We start from the raw sequence: 21,987 nt of genomic DNA, 5'->3' as shown, positions 1-21,987 counted from the left end.
AGCAATACATCTGGCCAAAAGTAACCTACAAAACATCCAAAATCGATTCTGAAACAATCGTAATGCAGTACAAGACATTCCCCATTGTCTAACCACCAATCAATAGTCCCATATATTAAAAAAGTGGGGGAAACACATTCTGAATCTACAAAACTGTTAAATTCAAGTTGGAAACAAGCACATGTGGAAGAGTTCCACAGATAAGTTTGTTACAGTTGTATGAAGAATTTATGTATGCAGAGATGTCTGGGTGATAGAGGCTGTGAGCCAACAAGTGGATAAAGCGGTGTAAGCTTTTCTTAAAACAAAATTATACTCAAACTTGATAAAGCTCTGTGAGCCAACAAGTGGATAAAACAGTGTAAGCTTTTCTTAAAACAAAATTATACTCAATAAACTTGATAAAGCTCTTCTTAAGTTTAAACATCATTATAATATGGCTTATGCTGTTTTGTGCGTTTCTTCAATGAAGTCTCAGCGAACTGCAAATAGGCAGAGGCAACAGCACTAAGTTCGTAAAATTATCATCAAAATCTTTATAGAAAAGATCACTGAAGTGGGACGGTCGTTACTTATCACATTACAAAAAATGGTCTTTTCAACAAACTAACCTTAGTGATTGTGTTTGTATACACATGACTAGGAGAGGAGCCAGATATGGGTGGTGTGACCTGCTGGCCCGATGCAAGTTGTGGGGTAAGTGGTGCAGAGATATTGGAGTAGGGGGCTGGAGTGTAGCCGTTATTAGTGGAGGGATACCGTAGGAGGTGTGTAGGAGTGCCAGGACGAGAGTTGTTGGGAGTTAGGCCCTGCTGGCTAAGGCGCTGAGCCACAATCTTTGAACAGGCTGTTGAAACAAACAAGTTATTGCGGGTAACAGTTTAGAAAATTGATAAATAAGACACTTGTGCAATAGTATTTGGGTATCTATTGTAGAAACGTTTCACCAGCCAATTGCTTCTTCAGAGATGATGGATGATGAGGAAGAGAAGTTTGAGGTAATCCAGGTTGACGGACTGATTACCTTAAACTCCTCCTCATCTTCTACCTTTCTCTGCACTGGACTGAAGAAGCCACTGCCTAGCAAAACATTTCCAGAATAAAGATACCCAAATGTTGCACAAGTCTCTCAGTTATCAAACATGGTATTACACATTCTGCCATATGATTAGCTAAATATTGAGATTCAGAAGAATACACTGCTGAATACTCTACATTAAGTCATCCATCAAATTCTACTTACTTTATTAAACAAATTATTATTAGCATCAGTTTATAAAGAACATATTAAAACTTTTCAGGAGGAAAATGGACCAGTTGCAACAATAAGTGTCAGGTTATGGGTGGTAATGGTGTCTTATGAATGAGAGCTAATTCCAAGCATTTTTTTCTGTTCCTGTCTTTTTTTCACTACTAACCCTAAGCCAATGCATGTGGTGTGCAGTGTCAGCAATGATCATCTCACACAGAAGGTTAATGGCTTCTTCAACCAGTATATTTTTAAGGCAGTGACTTTCAAAATTCATGAGTTTATCACTTACAACAAGTTCCTATATATGGCTAAGAGGTCAACTGAGTGTTCCAGGTAAATCTGACTAACTAAACCTAGAATATACTACTATGTACTATTAGTACTAGGCACCTAATTCTATAATTTTTAAAGGGGTGGACTGGTAAGCCAGCTGAAGGCCTCAGTCAGATGAGTAAAAGCTCCAGCTATGGGTCATCACATGACTAAGACCTGCAGTCAGGAAACACTTGTTCTGTTTCCTGACAAACCTTACCTAGCCTAACCTGTACCCAGAGGTATAGACATGCTTTGCCGAAGCCCCTACCATCATGTGATGGGTGCTGCCTATCTCATTTATTTATTTTCTGCAGTATACCAGCAGGCCCCGCTTTACAGCACTTTGCATTATGGCTTTTCACTAATGCAATGGTTTTCAATTACACCCATTCTTCATTTATTCAGACTTCCTTCAATAAATATATTCACCACTCACTATAAGCTAAGGATGAAAATATTTTAAGGTAAGTAATGTGTGTACTGTATATGCATTTTTCAGGTCTAGCTCTATTACTCACTTAATATATGATAGTGTAAACATGTTAGCAGGTTTTCATAGCATTTGTAAGTGAAAAAAGGTCTATTCACTTTATAACAGTAGCCCAGAACCTAACCTGCTGTATAAGCAGGGCCCTCCTATACAGGTAATGTGGTATACAAGGGTCTGACAGGTACAATGAGCTTGCAAGTCTTGGGTAAATCATAAAGCCTCACTGATCTAGGGTTGGTGGGAGGAAGTACAAGAGCAATCTACTATTTTTAGATTTACTAAGTATTTTGTGAGTCTTACTAAGAAAGGAATCAATGTCCTTTTTCTGAGTGTTCAGGAATGGTAAAGTAGGTATTGGCATCATCTAATCTTGAATTTTACTAGCAAAATCCATATGACTGAGGATGACTACCCCTCCTTTGATGTCACTGCCTTATATGTGTACTAATGTAACCAGATGACCAACTCATTAACGTTCTGTGCAGGGTGATCATTAATGATACAGAGATGCTTATTCCTTGCCAGGATTTTGTGGGCTTTTATTGAAGTGTTTGATCAAGCTTCTATGGGCTCATCCCTTAGCTCTGCCATATCCAATTTATATATGGAGAATTTAAGAGTTCAGCCCTATCCTAACCACCATTCCCAGAAGTCACTTAGATGTGGTATGTGCAAAAGTCCCAATGCCCAGAGGTTTTGAAGGTCGTGATATCCTCAATACTGTCAATACTCTAGAATTTCTTGCTATAGTAAGTTCAATCTAGAAAAGGGAGACAATTAATTACCCTTTTTGAAGTGCTATTACTGGCAGATAATAATCGCTTGTTTACAGTTTACAAGACACAAACTTATGAGAATGATTTATTACACTTCTCCTCCCATCATGACAACATTACTAAGTAATAATAGGCTTCTTCCTTAGGTATTTCAGAGTTTCTAGACCACAATTCATAGGAGAATACATACTTCAAGTGTTGTCACTAACACCACTGCATAGGAGTCAGACAGTTTCAGCATATCTAAACTCTTGGCAAGCAGGATGTTGCCTAAGTGTGATACTACAGTCTTGTGATACCCACCAACCACTCACATTTCTATCAATATCACTTTCCTCTTGCTTCATGTCAACTGTCTTCTATGACTGCAGGTGCTCTCTGTTTAGTTTGGTCTGTATTAGGACTGAAGAAGTCACTCATGGTCAAAAGTTTCCTCTAACAAATACAGTGGTACCTCGGGATATGAACAGCTCAAAACTCGAACAATTATGTAAGTGTATTTATGTAAGTGCTTTTGTAAGTGTATTTTTGGGGGTCTGAAATGGATTAATCTACCTTACATTATTCCTTATGGGAACAAATTTGTTTGGTATCGGCACCCGAACAGCCTTCTGGAACGAATTAAGTTCGTATCCCAAGGTACCACTATCTAAAACTATATACAATTGCATTTATCCACAATAAATATAACTTACCATCATGGAATACTCTCTCGACGTTGAGCCCATAGGTAGCACAAGTTTCATAGTACGAACAACGCTTGAGGTCCGAGGCGAGCTTCCGGGCTCTACCGTCATCTATAACGCGAGGGTTGTTCTCACTGATGGCATCTGTAATGTAATAAATTCATCAAATGATAGTCTAGTAAGTTTATTTAGGTACAGGTTCACATAAGAAAATTATCATGTACAGTAACACGTGTAAATTACCTAGAATAACCCTGTAGAAATTTTTTTACATAATTTCCTAAATGTAAAACATATGAATGAATAATATAATAACTGTGTAATAAAATATAATGCTGATTTGACCCTTTTGAGAAATTTCAAGTGGGGGGACGGGGTGAAACAGCCGAGGAGTGACGTGGCAGAGAGATGCCATATTGAATTTAATGTGTGAACACTGGACTGAGTTGTACAATGTGATTGGGCATTCTCGAAGGTCAATTGGAAGTTTTCAGCCTGAATTTGTAATTAGGAACCCATGTTAATGTCCCCTGCTGAAGAACTGGGAGAGGAAATTTGCGGGATCTCAAGAATTACATGTGGATGGTGGAAGATAAGGGATGCGAACATCACTCACAAGGAAGTGCACCATTAGTCCTTGCATTTATATCTCTAGCTGGCCAGTGTAGGGTCTAGGTGTTAGGCAGGTGTTGTGGTGTGATCCATCTACAGTAATTAAATGGTAAGTTTTTTTTTTTTTTTAACAAGTCGGCCGTCTCCCACTGAGGCAGGGTGACCCAAAAAAGAAAGAAAATCCCCAAAAAGAAAATACTTTCATCATCATTCAACACTTTCACCACACTCACACATTATCACTGTTTTTGCAGAGGTGCTCAGAATACAACAGTTTAGAAGCATATACGTATAAAGATACACAACATATCCCTCCAAACTGCCAATATCCCAAACCCCTCCTTTAACCCTTTGACTGTCGCAACCCCCAATCCTGAGGTGTCTCCTGGTGTCGCAAGATTTAAAAAAAAAAGAAATTATTTTTTCTTATGAAATGATAGAGAATCTTTTCCCGATTGTAAAGACACCAAAAAAAACGAAATTTGATGGAAAACTGACGGAATTACGCTCTCGCGAAGTTAGCGATATTTACAAATCAGCGATTTCGCCCACTCCGAGCCCTATTTTCGGCTAATCAATTTGGCCAATTTCACGAAAATTAAAAAATATGACAATTTCAAAATAAGGACCAGAATGAACAATGCAGACATTCCTGGCTCTAAAATAACATTTTCTTTGTTCATCAGTCATGTCTCCAGGCCCCTGTGATATTACTCTTGCTTTTTATTTTGAAATTTTATTCAAACAAACAATAGAAGATTTACTGTTATGCAGACTACTGCAATACTGTAATAATTGTAAAAATTACATCAACCCATTCATGACTGCATATTAGAATGGCTATTTGGACATTTATTGGACAATGACATCATTTGTTTACTTTTGAACATCGGCAAAAATCAAACATTTCCCGTAGTTTGTTCTCCATTTCCAGGTTCTTTTTATAGTAAAATTAATCAAAATCACCTCTATTTCTATAATATAGTTTCCATTCTATCAAATGAGACTAAGAAAACGAGAATACAACCACAAATACTATACGAAAATAGACCACAAAGTCGGCATTTTAATTAAAAAAAACGGTCGGAGTTTTTTTTTTCTCATTATGCACTGCGTGCTCCAGGATTTTTTTTAAATGGTGCGCACTGACCACACAGACCCATTCTCTCACATGTGGGCCTACCAGCTTTCTCCTGCCTGATTTGAAGCCGCTAGAATTTATGAGTATATATACGTCAAACACGGTACCTCGTAAACGTATATATACGGCCGCGACAGTCAAAGGGTTAAAGTGCAGGCATTGTACTTCCCATTTCCAGGACTCAAGTCTGACTATATGAAAATAACCGGTTTCCCTGAATCCCTTCACTAAATATTACCCTGCTCACACTCCAACAGATCGTCAGGGCCCAAGTACCATTCGTCTCCATTCACGCCTATCTAACACGCTCACTCACGCTTGCTGGAAGTCCAAGCCCCTCGCCCACAAAACCTCCTTTACCCCCTCTCTCCAACCCTTTCGAGGACGACCCCTACCCCTCCTACCTTCCCCTATAGATTTATATGCTTTCCATGTCATTCTACTTTGATCCATTCTCTCTAAATGATCAAACCACCTCAACAACCCCTCTTCTGCCCTCTGACTAATGCTTTTATTAACTCCACACCTTTTCCTAATTTCCACACTCCGAATTTTCTGCATAATATTTACACCACACATTACCCTTAGACAGGACATCTCCACTGCCTCCAACCATCTCCTCGCTGCAGCATTTACAACCTAAGCTTCACACCCATATAAGAGTGTTGGTACTACTATACTTTCATACATTCCCTTCTTTGCCTCCATAGATAACGTTTTTTGACTCCACATATACCTCAACGCACTACTCACCTTTTTTCCCTCATCAATTCTATGATTAACCTCATCCTTCATAAATCCATCTGCCGACACATCAACTCCCAAGTATCTGAAAACATTCACTTCTTCCATACTCCTCCCCAATTTGATATCCAGTTTTTCTTTATCTAAATCATTTGATACCCTCATCACCTTACGCTTTTCTATGTTCACTTTCAACTTTCTACCTTTACACACATTCCCAAACTCATCCACTAACCTTTGCAATTTTTCTTTAGAATCTCCCATAAGCACAGTATCATCAGCAAAAAGTAACCGTGTCAATTCCCATTTTGAATTTGATTCTCCATAATTTAATCCCACCCCTCTCCCGAACACCCTAGCATTTACTTCTTTTACAACCCCATCTATAAATATATTAAACAACCATGGTGACATTACACATCCCTGTCTAAGACCTACTTTTACCGGGAAATATTCTCCCTCTCTTCTACACACCCTAACCTGAGCCTCACTATCCTCATAAAAACTCTTAACAGCATTTAGTAACTTACCACCTATTCCATATACTTGCAACATCTGCCACATTTTGTGTACCCAGCAAGTCTAATCCTATACAGTCCACAACTTTAATTTACCAGAGTAGCTGGTTTTAATATTATAATTTGCTAGGTAAAAGGACACAAGTGCAACTAATGTGACATTTTATTGTGGCAACGTTTCGCTCTCCAGGAGCTTTATCAAGCCGTTACAAACAACACATGGACACAGAGGGTATATATAGGTTTAGAGTGAGGTGTAATGGTGCGTTAATATGTTCATTGAGACGTGTTTCAAGGTTCCTTGCTGTTTCACCTACACATTAACGCATGTAGGAACGATAACATGAACAACGCCTGCTTACAACACCGGAATTCCACCAATCACCTCATGAAATTTAACGACGCCAGATTAGTGATCAGAGAACCTAATTTCCGCAGACATAAATGCCTTGAATCATCATTAATCGCCGTTTCTAACAATCAAGGAAAATAAAGGCAGCTTCATCATCTCTGAAGTATTACCAAAAATCCTCCTCAAAACATAGTATCTGCAGCTAATACTAGACTAGAACATATCAGAGGAGGAACACTAAAAAAGACCTTCTCAAATCCAACCAATAACAGAAATATTTGTCTAACCTATTTTTATGCTACCCAAATAATAGCTTTTATAACCTTTTACTTATGTACAAGTTGACTGTTCTACCACATTGAATTACTAGTACTAATACAACTAATATTACCACTACTACCACTAGTATTACACCTCACTCTGAGCCCATATATACCCTCTGTATCCATGTACTGTTTGTAAAGGCTTGACAAAGCGAGAGCGAAACGTTGCCACAATAAAATGTCACATTAATTGCACTTGTGTCCTTTTACCTAACATATTGTCGGTAATTCTACCAACATTAATACAAGTGTTTCGCTCCATTCTCTCTACATGTCCGAACCACCTCAACAACCCTTCCTCTGCCCTCTGGACAACAGTTTTGGTAATCCCACACCTCCTCCTAACTTCCAAACTACGAATTCTCTGCATTATATTCACACCACACATTGCCCTCAGACATGACATCTCCACTGCCTCCAGCCTTCTCCTTGCTGCAACATTCATCACCCATGCTTCACACCCATATAAGAGCGTTGGTAAAACTATACTCTCATACATTTCCCTCTTTGCCCCCAAGGACAAAGTTCTTTGTCTCCACAGACTCCTAAGTGCACCGCTCACCCTTTTCCCCTCATCAATTCTATGATTCACCTCATCTTTCATAGACCCATCCGCTGACACGTCCACTCCCAAATATCTGAATACATTCACCTCCTCCATACTCTCTCCCTCCAATCTGATATCCAATCTTTCATCACCTAATCTTTTTATCCTCATAACCTTACTCTTTCCTGTATTCACTTTTAATTTTCTTCTTTTGCATACCCTACCAAATTCATCCACCAACCTCTGCAACTTCTCTTCAGAATCTCCCAAGAGCACAGTGTCATCAGCAAAGAGCAACTGTGACAACTCCCACTTTATGTGTGATTCTTTATCTTTTAACTCCACACCTCTTGCCAAGACCCTCGCATTTACTTCTCTTACAACCCCATCTATAAATATATTAAACAACCACGGTGACATCACAGATCCTTGTCTAAGGCCTACTTTTACTGGGAAATAATTTCCCTCTTTCCTACATACTCTAACTTTAGCCCCACTATCCTCGTAAAAACTCTTCACTGCTTTCAGTAACCTACCCCCTACACCATACACCTGCAACATCTGCCACATTGCCCCCCTATCTGCCCTGTCATATGCCTTTTCCAAATCCATAAATGCCACAAAAACCTCTTTAGCTTATCTAAATACTGTTCACTTATATGTTTCACTGTAAACACCTGGTCCACACACCCCCTACCTTTCCTAAAGCCTCCTTGTTCATCTGCTATCCTATTCTCCGTCTTACTCTTAATTCTTTCAATAATAACTACCATACACTTTACCAGGTATACTCAACAGACTTATCCCCCTATAATTTTTGCACTCTCTTTTGTCCCCTTTGCCTTTATACAAAGGAACTATGCATGCTCTCTGCCAATCCGTAGGTATCTTACCCTCTTCCATACATTTATTAAATAATTGCACCAACCACTCCAAAACTATCCCCACCTGCTTTTAACATTTCTATCTTTATCCCATCAATCCCGGCTGCCTTACCCCCTTTCATTTTACCTACTGCCTCACGAACTTCCCCCCACTCACAACTGGCTCTTCCTCACTCCTACAAGATGTTATTCCTCCTTGCCCTATATACGAAATCACATCTTCCCTATCTTCATCAACATTTAACAATTCCTCAAAATATTCCCTCCATCTTCCCAATACCTCTAACTCTCCATTTAATAACTCTCCTCTCCTATTTTTAACTGGCAAATCCATTTGTTCTCTAGGCTTCCTTAACTTGTTAATCTCACTCCAAAACTTTTTCTTATTTTCAACAAAATTTGTTGATAACATCTCACCCACTCTCTCATTTGCTCTCTTTTTACATTGCTTCACCACTCTCCTAACCTCTCTCTTAACCTCTCTCTTTTTCTCCATATACTCTTCCCTCCTTGCATCACTTCTACTTTGTAAAAACTTCTCATATGCTAACTTTTTCTCCCTTACTACTCTCTTTATATCATCATTCCACCAATCGCTCCTCTTCCCTCCCGCACCCACTTTCCTGTAACCACAAACTCCTGCTGAATACTCTAACACTATATTTTTAAACCTACCCCATACCTCTTCGACCCCATTGCCTATGCTCTCATTAGCCCATCTATCCTCCAATAGCTGTTTATATCTTACCCTAACTGCCTCCTCTTTTAGTTTATAAACCTTCACCTCTCTCTTCCCTGATGCTTCTATTCTCCTTGTATCCCATCTACCTTTCACTCTCAGTGTAGCTACAGCTAAAAAGTGATCTGATATATCTGTGGCCCCTCTATAAACATGTACATCCTGAAGTCTACTCAACAGTCTTTTATCTACCAATACATAATCCAACAAACTACTGTCATTTCGCCCTACATCATATATTGTATACTTATTTATCCTCTTTTTCTTAAAATATGTATTACCTATAACTAAACCCCTTTCTATACAAAGTTCAATCAAAGGGCTCCCATTATCATTTACACCTGGCACCCCAAACTTACCTACCACACCCTCTAAAAGTTTCTCCTACTTTAGCATTCAGGTCCCCTACCATAATTACTCTCTCACTTGGTTCAAAGGTTCCTATACTTTAACATCTCCCAAAATCTCTCTCTCTCTCCTCTACATTCCTCTCTTCTCCAGGTGCATACACGCTTATTATGACCCACTTTTTGCATCCAACCTTTACTTTAATCCACATAATTCTTGCATTTACACATTCATATTCTCTTTTCTCCTTCCATAACTGATCATTCAACATTACTGCTACCCCTTCCTTAGCTCTAACTCTCTCAGATACTCTAGATTTAATCTCATTTATTTCCCCCCACCGAAACTCCCCTACCCCCTTCAGCTTTGTTTCGCTTAGGGCCAGGACATCCAACTTCTTTTCATTCATAACATCAGCAATCATCTGTTTCTTGTCATCCGCACTACATTCACGCACATTCAAGCATCCCAGTTTTATAAAGTTTTTCTTCTTCTCTTTTTTAGTAAATGTCTACAGGAGAAGGGGTTACTAGCCCCTTGCTACCAGCATTTTAGTCGCCTCATACGACACGCATGGCTTACGGAGGAAAGATTCTTTTCCACTTCCCCATGGACAATAGAAATAAAGAAGAACAAGAGCTATTTAGAAAAAGAAGAAAAACCTAGATGTATGTATATATATATATGCATGTGCGTGTCTCTGAAGTGTGACCAAAGTGTAAGTAGGAGTAGCAAGATATCCCTGTCATCTAGCGTGTTTATGAGACAGAAAAAGACACCAGCAATCCTACCATCATGTAAAACAGTTACAGGTTTCTGTTTCACAGTCATCTGGCAGGACGGTAGTACTTCCCTGGGTGGTTGCTGTCTACCAACCTACTACCTATATATATATATATATATATATATATATATATATATATATACACACACACACACACACACACAAACACTGAAGTGGGACATATGAGTGTAAAATATACCCAGTGGAAAAATAGGCTATGGACAAATTAAGAAATCTTGTCAACTCTTCTACTTTCTACCAGCGAATATCAGAAATATTGTCCGAACAAATGTACAAGCTTTCAAGAGAAAATTTAATTGTTATCTCCACCAATGGCCACATCAGCCAGGGTGTGATGGTTATGTTGGACTGTATGCCACCAACAGCGTGATTGATTAACCAAGCAGCAAAAAGATAGAAAACCTCTCGAAACAGGTCACAGGTATACAACTTTCTCAGCCCCTGCCATATACCTGCCATGCTCTCAGCCCCAGGCCCAGACTCGTGGAACTCTGTGTTCATTAAGAACAGCAAGAAACCCCCCCTCACGTCCCCTAAGTACACTATGGAAGAGCTTAGACATGGGTGAAATTCGTCACTTAAAACAACGGATATAGCCCCACTCCATAAAGGTGGCAGAAAAACATTAGCTAAGAACTATAGACCAATAGCTCTGACGTCCCACATCATAAAAATCTTTGAAAGAGTGCTAAGAAGCATGATTGTAAACCACCTGGACTCCCAAAAACTGCACAATCCAGGGCAACATGGGTTCAGGGCAGGTCGCTCCTGCCTCTCACAACTACTGGATCACTATGAAACGGCCTTGGATGCACTGGAAGAAAAACAATGCAGATGTAATATACACAGACTTTGTAAAAGTGTTTGACAAATGCGATCATGGCGTAATGGCGCACAAAATACGTGCTAAAGGAATAACTGGCAAAGTGGGGAAATGGATCTTCAACTTCCTAACCAATCGAACACAAAGAGTAGTGGTCAACAGAGGCTGCCATAGTGAAGAGCTCTGTTCCACAAGGCACAGTACTCGCCACCATCCTATTCCTATCAGACATAGACAGAGATGTAATCCACAGCACCGTATCATCATTTGCAGACGATACTAGGATCTGCATGAGGCTGTCATCTATTGAGGACACTGTTAACCTCCAAGGAGATATAAACCAAGTTTGCCAATAGGCAACGGAAAACAATATGATGTTCAATGAGGACAAATTCCAACTACTCCGTTGCCACGATCACAAGTGCAAAGAAAATGATAGGATGGATAATGAGAACGTTCAAAACGAGAGATGCCAAGCCAATGATGATCCTTTTCAAATCACTTTTCTCTCTAGGCTGGAATGCTGCTGTACATTAACATCTCCGTTCAAAGCAGGTGAAATTGCAGGTCTAGAGAGTGTACAGAGATCCTTTACTGCACGTATAAGTTCTACCAAGCACCTTAAATACTGTGAACGCTTGGAAGCACTTGACTTGTACTCGTTGGAACGCAGGAGAGATATATCATAATCTACACTTGGAAAATCCTAGAAGGAATGGTCCCGAATCTGCACACACAAATCACTCCCTACGAAAGTAAAAGACTGGGCAGGCGATGCAAAATACCCCCAATTAAAAGTAGGGGCGCCATTGGTACACTAAGAGAAAACACTTCCGGGGCCCAAGAATGTTCAACAGCCTCCCACCAAGCATAAGGGGAATTACCAACACGCCCTTGGCTGCCTTCAAGAGGGAGCTGGATAGATATTTAAAGGCGGTGCCAAATCAGCCGGGCTGTGGTTCGTACGTTGGGCTACGTGCGACCAACAGTAACAACCTGGTTGATCAGGCCCTGATGCACCTGGAGGCCTGGTCGTGGACCGGGCCAAGGGGGCGTTGATCCCCGGAATAACCTCCAGGTAGATACCTGTGACTGGTTTCAAAAATTTTCCTATTCCTGCAGCCTGACCATGGGTCAGGCTTGTCTAGTGTCGGGTCAACCAGGCTGTTGTTGCTGCCGGTGGCCCGCTGGCCCACATGTACATCACAGCCTGGATCATCTGGCCCTTGGAGATACTTGTCGAGTTTCCTTTTTAAAAATTCTACACTTGTTCTGGTTGTATTTCTGACATCTGATAGAATGACAGTTTGACCCATGGATGTTGACAGAGTTCTCTTAATATGTCCTTCACTTTTACATTTCTTTTCATATCTCAAGAGTCTGAAAATAAAATTGAGTCTGATCTTATTTTCTTTACAACCTCACTGTTTTGAATTATTGCTGCTTGCGAAGCAATTAGTTTTTTAATATTTACATGGTCACCAAAACCCGTCGTTACCTGGAAACGATTTCGGGTTTGTCAAGACCTCTAAGTCTTGACAGACAAGGATATTTGTCTAAATGATAGCTTTAGTTTCTCTCCTGCATACGAAACTATTTCTGCGCAGAAACAAATACGAACAAATATTCATTAAAAGCTACCTGGCTACCCTTCTTGCCTCTCCTACATGCTCCTCGACCTCTCTACAAGCTCTCGTCTTCATCCTCCCCCTCCACTCAGTATTCTTCTTCCATCCATCACCCCTTCTCCCTAGTCCCTTCTCACAGCCTCTATGCGTCACACAAAGCACATCCCTCTCATCCCTCTTCCCCTAATTTTGACTACGGTAATAAACGCCAGATTCTTTGTACGATCCTGGCAGCCAATACATTTTGCAGGAGCGACAAAAGGTGTGTAAGCCTAGTGGTATGTGGCCATGAAGATGCTACCAGCAGAAACAAAATCTCTCGCTCGAAGCATCAGCATCTAAGCTACCACCGGTGCTCCCCCGTCATCAGTATTACAGGTTGAAGAGGCGGAGCGTATAGGGCGCTAAAGTGAGAGGGTCGGGAGTGGAAGCCAGGGAGAAACCTAAGCCCAACCCCACAGCTTCCTCCAGAGAACACTAAGCTCCTCTAACACGATTACTTTACATTCTCAACGCAAATGCAATTTAACCTACTGGAAGTGGTATTTCAAGTAAAGTGCGTAAATATGATGGCGGTGGCGAGTAAAGTGCAACAGGAGAGCCAGCCAGCATACAGTATTCGTAAGTCTTAAAAGGTATTTAGTACAGAGGCATGTTCGTATATCTGGACCTTAACTGTTTCGTCAATAGTTGGCTGGTGGCAAGAGAGCTTCCAGAGAATCAATAAGAGGGAAAGTCTCACATCGTATGGTTGTGCAGTTACTGGGGGCTATTAGGGGGTGCATGGGGATGGAGGAAAGGAGGACGACGACACAGTACAGTTGAAAAATGGTATGGTGATGCCGACAAGATGTGGAAAAAGACTTATGTACAGTCTAGAACATTTATTAGAAGCTTCTAGTGGCGAAACGTTTCTAGTAAATGTCCTGAACCGTACGTGTCTTTTTCCACACACAGTTACTGTGCCACAATACTGTTGCTTACCCAGTCACCGCTATATATTACTCATCGCTACAATCAACACCTAAGCTCTAAATACTGGAAGCTTTATTTTCAAAATTCTCGCATAACGCATTTTACGCATGCAAAAACGCAGCCATCACTAAGTCCAGCCCCTTGTCTCACGTTATTTGGCCTCAGCCACTATTTATACTACCTTTCCATAGGCATGTGACTGGTTTCGAGTCTTCCTCCCCCCGCAGACCGGCCTAGGTCCAGGCTGGTGCAGTTGGCGGCCCGCTGGTCCACATATCCATCCATCACAATCTGGACGTAGTGATCCAGTTTCCTTTCGAAGGCTTCTACACGCATTTTTTTATTCCATTTTTTTTCTATATTGAATTTATAAAAGCCCCTGGTGGGCGAAACGTCTCGTTAACAAATATTTGAAAATTCGCTTGTGTCGCTTTACATACTTACGAGGCTAAAAGAAACTGCAAAGCTCCTGGCCCATCCCCTCTCCTTACGGGAGGTTCCTTGATGCTGGCGATGAGTTCTTGATCCAAGGAATAGAACTTGTCATATTCCCCGCTAAATAATAACCTATTGACCCAAGTGGGCGCCAGCTGTTAACACCGACCTATTATTACTAAATGTATTTATCTATGTTTTTAGCCTTCCAATGTCAACTGAAGCTCTTTTCTCACTCATTTATAACCCTATTTCCCTACTAGTTAACCTATTTTGTCATCACAAACATGCCACCCTAAGGTGCTAGGCCCGACCTCTCAAGAGGCCACAAACACACCACCAATGCCCAAGCTAGCCACCTCAGAAGCATCTCTCTCCCCACTACCCTACACCCTAGGATACACGCAATAAAAAACCACTTTAATTTTATAGCGTAACAAATGGAACACTGTAGCAAACCTACTGTCCCCCGCGACGAAGCTCCTGCTTACCTACATCCAACTTTTAAGCTCTCGTGAGGAATTTGTACTAGTGATGCTGTCCAGCAATTCACATACCATTTTTATATGTTCATATTTTAATTTATAGTTTCAGCACAGTCTTTAGGTTGGATTAGGCAAGATTCGTCTCGAGTCATATGATGACCCGCCATTCTAAGTCTCCATTTTGTCATCCATCACTAAGTTTGTCATGAATGAAATATATGCTACAAGCTCTTTATCCTAATCACCCTAGTGTAATCAACAAGCTTTAATAATAATAATAATAATAATAATAATAATAATGTCATCTGAATATATCGATTTCTTAATTGCCCCTCTCCTCTTGATTTGCCTATATATATGCCTCTATTTTGACCAATCAGATATTTTAATCTATTGTTCATCCATTTAGGATCATTTTTGTTTGATCTGATTTCCTTATGTTCCAAATAGGGAAATCAGATCAAACAAAAATGATCCTAAATGGATGAACAATAGATTAAAATATCTGATTGGTCAAAAGAGAGGCATATATAGGCAAATCAAAAGAGGAGAGGGGCAATTAAGAAATCGACATATTCATTTAAAGAGAGAAATAAAAAAAGGGAATTAGAAAAGCAAAAAGAGATTATGAGGTTAAAGTTGCAAGTGAATCGAAGACTAACCCAAAAGGATTCTTTCAGGTATACAGAAGTAAGATCAGGTACAAGATAGGCCCACTCAAAAGTTCCTCGGGTCAGCTCACTGACAGTGATAAGGAAATGTGTAGAATTTTTATAACATACTTCCTCTCAGTTTTTACACAGGAGGATACCAGCGATATTCCAGAAATGATAAATTATGTAGAACAGGACGATAATAAACTGTGCACGATTAGGGTCACAAGTGACATGGTCCTTAGGCAAATAGATAAATTAAAACCTAACAAATCCCCAGGCCCTGATGAACTGTATGCAAGGGTTCTAAAGGAATGTAAAGAGGAGCTTAGCAAACTTTTGGCTAATCTTTTCAACATATCATTACAAACTGACATGGTGCCAGATAAGTGGAAAATGGCAAATGTGATACCTATTTTCAAAGCAGGTGACAGGTCCTTAGCTTCGAACTATAGACCAATAAGCCTAACCTCCATAGTGGGAAAATTTATGGAATCAATAATTGCCGAGGCAGTTCGTAGCCACCTTGAAAAGCATAAATTAATCAACGAATCTCAGCATGGTTTTACAAAGGGGCGTTCCTGCCCTAAGAATTTATTAACTTTTTTCACTAAGGTATTTGAGGAGGTAGATCATGGTAATGAATATGATATTGTGTATATGGACTTCAGTAAGGCTTTTGACAGGGTCCCACATCAGAGACTATTGAGGAAAATTAAGGCACGTGGAATAGGAGAAATTTTTTCTTGGCTAGAGGCATGGTTGACAAATAGGCAGCAGAGAGTTTGCATAAATGGGGAGAAATCAGAGTGGGGAAGCGTCACGAGCGGTATTCCACAGGGGTCAGTGTTGGGCCCCCTGCTGTTCACAATCTACATAAACGACATAGATGAGGGCATAAAGAGCGACATCAGGAAGTTTGCCGATGACACCAAAATAGGATGTCGAATTCATTCTGACGAGGACATTAGAGCACTCCAGGAAGATTTGAATAGACTGATGCAGTGGTCGGAGAAGTGGCAGATGCAGTTTAATATAGACATATGCAAAGTTCTAAATGTTGGACAGGACAATAACCATGCCACATATAACCTAAATAATGTAGATCTTAACATTGCTAATTGCGAAAAAGATTAAGAAGTTCTGGTTAGCAGTAATCTGAAACCAAGACAACAGTGCATAAGTGTTCGCAATAAAGCTAATAGAATCCTTGGCTTCATATCAAGAAGCATAAATAATAGGAGTCCTCAGGTTGTTCTTCAACTCTATACATCCTTGGTTTGGCCTCATTTAGATTATGCTGCACAGTTTTGGTCACCGTATTACAGAATGGATATAAATGCTCTGGAAAATGTACAAAGGAGGATGACAAAATGAGAGTAAGACACATGTGCAACATCTGGGTATCTTTATTGTAGACGTTTCGCCATCCAGTGGCTTTATCAATACAAATTCTAGGACATAACTTGAAGACAGTAGAACTATGTACAGAAGATGAGGTAATCAGTCCCTCAAACTAGGAGTAGGTGCGAACAGCACCATAGTCGTGGAGATTCTGAAGCAGAAGAAAGAATCCTGGCGCTTATATAGTAACGTCAGGTGTAGCAGACGAGGGCATATTCACTGGTAGGCGGGATTCCCCAGTGGAAGTAGGTCCTTCCCAAAGAGATGGGTTAGTTGTAGAAGTAGTTGTCGTAGTCGTGAAGGTTATGTACATGTCCTCAGAATTAAGATTCCATGATGTTGCAGTGTCTGACAAGTTGTGTCAGACACTGCGAGGATGACAAAGTTGATCCCATGTATCAGAAACCTTCCCTATGAGGATAGACTAAGGGCCCTGAATCTGCACTCTCTAGAAAGACGTAGAATTAGGGGGGATATGATCGAGGTGTATAAATGGAAGACAGGAATAAATAAAGGGGATGTAAATAGTGTGCTGAAAATATCTAGCCTAGACAGGACTCGTAGCACTGGTTTTAAGTTGGAAAAATTCAGATTCAGAAAGGATATAGGAAGGTACTGGTTTGGTAATAGAGTTGTGGATGAGTGGAACAAACTCCCAAGTACAGTTATAGGGGCCAGAACGTTGTGTAGCTTTAAAAATAGGTTGGATAAATACATGAGTGGATGTGGATGGGTGTGAGTTGGACCTGATAGCTTGTGCTACCAGGTCGGTTGCCGTGTTCCTCCCTTAAGTCAGTGTGACCTGACCTGACTAGGTTGGGTGCATTGGCTTAAGCCGGTAGGAGACTTGGACCTGCCTCGCATGGGCCAGTAGGCCTGCTGCAGTGTTCCTTCGTTCTTATGTTCTTATGTTCAAGACGAGATGCCAAGCCAATGATGATCCTTTTCAAATCACTTGTTCTCTCTAGGCTGGAATACTGCTGTACATTAACATCTCCATTCAAGGCAGGTGAAATTGCAGATCTAGAGAATGCACAGAGAACCTTTACTGCACATATAAGTTCCATCAAACACCTTAACAACTGAGAACGTGTGGAAACACTTGACTTGTACTCGCTGGAGCGCAGATTAGAGACCGCTGGGTCAGCATAGTTGCTGATCCCCTACATGTGATGTATAGCTTATCTGAGTATCATAGTTAGTACCATCCATATGTTTTACATACACGACCCCTTTGCTAGGCCTAGTGACTAGTTTGTATGACGTCACGTGATCCCGCATGAGTGCGTAGGACGCGCTACATCGGCCTCAGTCCACGCATAGGTCTACAACAGGCAACAGGGCAGTTTGGGCTCCCCCTTCTCTCACACTGCAATATAGTGTAACCATCCAAAAAAAGTGTTTAACTCCAACCATCATATCTCCTACGAACCCCCACGACAGCTGTGTGCAGATTAGAGACCATTCCCGCAGATTAGAGACCATTCCTGGAGGGAATGGTCTCTAATCTGCACACAGATATCACTCCCTATGAAAGCAAAAGGCTTGGCAGACGATGCAACATACCCCTAGTGAAAAGTAGGGGCGCCATTAGTACACTAAAACACAATAGGTGTCCAGGGCCCAAGATTGTTCAACAGTCTCCCGCCAACCATAAGGGGAATTACCAGTAGACTCCTGGTTGTCTTCAAGAGGGAGCTGGACAGATACCTAAAGTTAGTGCCAGATCAGCTGGGCTGTGGTTCGTACGTTGGACTACCCGTGGCCAGCAGTAACAGCCTCGTTGATTAGGCCCTGATCCACCAGGAAGCCTGGTCATGAACCGGGCCGCGGGAGTGTTGATCCCCGGAATACCCACCAGGTAGACCCCTAGAATTTCACTAACTATCCACTCTGGTTTTACTCCCATATACGTAAACTCTGCCGCTACTTACGATGTTTATTTTAGCAAAGTCCATACTAACAATGCAGACATTTGTATCAGCCCACACCTTCACATACACACGTTCTATATGTACGATAAGGTCGACCACCCCTTGAGATAAGCTTTGGATATATTCATTGTGACTAATTGCATCCACTATTATCAGTTTAACAATTTGACAACTTTCGAGGTGAGACCAATAGAATAATAATTCAAAGATAAGAACCTACCACCTGGTATATAATTGAAGACATTCATGGTTTCGGAATGTCAGCACAGTTGCTGATCCCCTTATATGTGTTGTATAGCGTATCATAGTGTATGTATGTATAATGTTCGCCAGGACCAGGGTCCTGGCACGGGTCTTAATCTTGAGATGACCCGTCTCTGGCTCCTGAAGGAGAATTGATTCTTCACTGTTGCAGCATGTAAGCGTTTGGAATTTCACTATTCTTTCAAGCACTGTTCCGGACAGTTCAGCTAGTGTGCCTCATAAGCGACTGAAGTTACTCCATCTCAGCTGTTTCTTGAACTGCGGACTGGGCTCTGTCCTCTCTGATAATCTGCGGATTCATGGCATCCACTGCTTCTTGCTCTGTCAGTAAGCACACCCTCAGGAGTGTGCTGACCATCTGCCGGAACATGCTCTGTTGTTCCGTGTAGGTGATTGTGTTGCAGATAATATCCGTGAATGCCTTGATGAGTGTTAAGAGATCCTCTCTGTTGAGGGCCTGCGTTGTCGGTGGGTTCGAAGCAGTGGACATTATCTGGGCTGTCGTAATCTGTGGGGACTGCTGAGGGTTGTATTTCTTCACTGTGCACACCGTGGGCTGTTGCTGTATGCCAGGTTGTGTACCCGGCATCTTCTGGTGAGGTGCAGCAACAGCCTGCATAGTGGTTGTGCCTGGAATGGAGGCCGGTGGGGGCTCGTGTAGTGCCGTCTGCTGATTGTGTTGCCCAGATGTTTCCTGTTGGCGCCGCTTGTTCCTCATGTTTTTGTTTCTTCGTTGCGGTAGTAGGGGAGGATGCTCCTGTTCATGACGCCTGGTTGAGTTTTCAAGGGTCGGAAATTCCTGGGCATTGAGTTGGGTTGACTGATGAGAGTTCTGCAGTATGGAAGGATTCTCTGCACCCATCGTCTGCTGAGGGTGATGCTCTGCCGTAGCCTGCTGTCTCGTCGTTGGTGTCTTCCAGGTCTCACGAATTCTAGTGAGCCTCTCAGGGCATCGAGGGTTCCAGGCATGGTGTTTCTGCCTGCAATTCGGGCATCGTGGAGTGGGTGGCGATGCATTCTTCAGCTTGATGCATTCCTCGGTAGGGTGGGGCTGGCTGCAGACACCGCAGATTACTCTGTTCGGACAGAGTGCACCCAGATGCCCGTAACACTGACACTTGAAACAGCGAACTGGTTCTGCCGTGAAGGTCCTGACATCGTACCTGCCCCAAGAACCAAGGTCCAGCTGGGATGGCAGCGGTCCTACATGCTGAATGAGGACCTGCCGGGTTGGTGCATTGCCTGCCGATTTTGCCTTGAGACGCTGAGCTGACACGACACTGGGGTGAGCTGCTACTGCCTCGATGGGCATCATCAGCGGGTATCGCATCACTACACCCTTGGTGACCTGCCGAGAATCCAGTTCCTCCAGGGTGAAGGAGCGGTCTGTCTCCATGACTTTCTTCAAGGTGATATGCATTTCCCTGTTGATAGGAGTCAGTATTGGTTCTCCCCTCAGGTTGAACCATATCTTGAACCTCAGTTTGTGCCGTGTTTCCAGGTGTGTAACCACGCCATAGTGGGTTTTGTGTTCCCCATAAGCCTTTACCTTGAATCTGGAAGGTGATTTGAGCTGGTTTACCTGCTCCTTGGAGGGACAGCGTGTCTTACTGTTCACATTGATCCATCCTTCCGTATTCTCTGGCAGCATGGTTAGGCTTGTCAGAACTGGAGACTTTTCCTCTGATGACACGGAGTGGTCTCGCAACTTCTTCGCTAGGATTGCGCCCCACATTTCTAAATCCGAGTCGTCCATTTCTAAATCCGAGTCATCCGTCGTGTCCCTGGAACATCGTGACCTCTTCCTTTCGGCAGAAGCCATGTGTCTCTCCACGTGGTGCTGGACTGTGATGGCGTATCATAGTACCATCCATGTGCTTTATATAGAAGATCCCTTAGGCCTGTGACTGTGACGTCACGGGATGCTCCATGAGTGAGCGGGACAGGCTACCTCGGCCTCAGTCGACGCATAGGCTTAGAAGGTAGAACACGGCAGGCTGGGCTCCCTCCATCTCCCATTACCACAGTCTGACAATATAGGGTTACCATCCAACAAGTGGGTCTATCTTCAACCCTCTTATCTCCTTACCGAACCCCACACGACAGGAATGCTACAGATTTAATGACGTAGAATCGAACAAAACCATATGTTTAGAAGTGTTAGACATTCTAGTGTCCAGAACATCTGCAATAAAAACAACAATGCAGCTCCCGGCCTCAGTGATGCACCTCCAACCCCAACAGTGTCATATACATGTATTCACTTTAATGTACGACTACAGTTGGCCCCCCACTAACCTGCCCATGAACACTTACTACATTCACGACCATAGGTTACGGTTAGGTTTTTCTTCAGCCTCAGGTCTAGTATCCTTTGACTCTAGCAGCTGCATCACTCTCACACTATTGTGCTACTGGTCACTCTCCTCCCTGGAGAGAGAGAGAGAGAGAGAGAGAGAGAGAGAGAGAGAGAGAGAGAGAGAGAGAGAGAGAGAGAGAGAGAGAGAGAGAGAGAGAGAGATAAGCATAAAGAATGTGGAAGGCCGTAGTATTATTACACTAGTTGGAAGCACTAAACCCGCAGGGGTTATACAACACCTGGATCATGGGGAACAAGGAGGTTCGAATCAAGAATGGAGAGGTCAATTTTAATTCCTTAGTATCAAGAGCCCCTCACCAGATATACCTATGATGAGTTCTGAGTTTTTTTTTTAGCTTCCAGTCTGGTGTTTGTCTGGTCAATCAGGCTGTTGCTGCTGGTGGCCCGATGACCCACCAGCATCGAGGAACAGTAGTGAAGACACTTACGGTAAATGTAGCTTGGTGTGGCTGGGCGAGGAACTAACCTGCCCTC

The 21,987-nt window shown here is 42.0% G+C and overlaps 1 protein-coding gene across 3 annotated transcripts in view; it reads right to left on the bottom strand.

Annotated features, from left to right (window-relative positions):
• CenG1A (Centaurin gamma 1A) overlaps window positions 1-21,987 on the bottom strand; it is a 675,383-nt gene that overhangs the window by 26,899 nt on the left and 626,497 nt on the right. For all 3 annotated transcript variants that reach the window (XM_053797287.2, XM_053797288.2, XM_053797289.2), the window contains 2 exons: window positions 3,529-3,663; window positions 612-847 (listed from right to left, as the gene is read on the bottom strand). In XM_053797287.2, the coding sequence (XP_053653262.1) occupies window positions 612-847; window positions 3,529-3,663 (371 nt within the window). The remainder of the gene's footprint in view (window positions 1-611; window positions 848-3,528; window positions 3,664-21,987) is intronic.

This window comes from Cherax quadricarinatus, chromosome 82, assembly GCF_038502225.1.
Source record: "Cherax quadricarinatus isolate ZL_2023a chromosome 82, ASM3850222v1, whole genome shotgun sequence".
In the NCBI taxonomy this organism is placed as follows: Eukaryota; Metazoa; Arthropoda; class Malacostraca; order Decapoda; family Parastacidae; genus Cherax; species Cherax quadricarinatus.
Note: the sequence above shows the minus strand (reverse complement) of the source record. Positions and strands in the feature narration are given on the sequence as shown.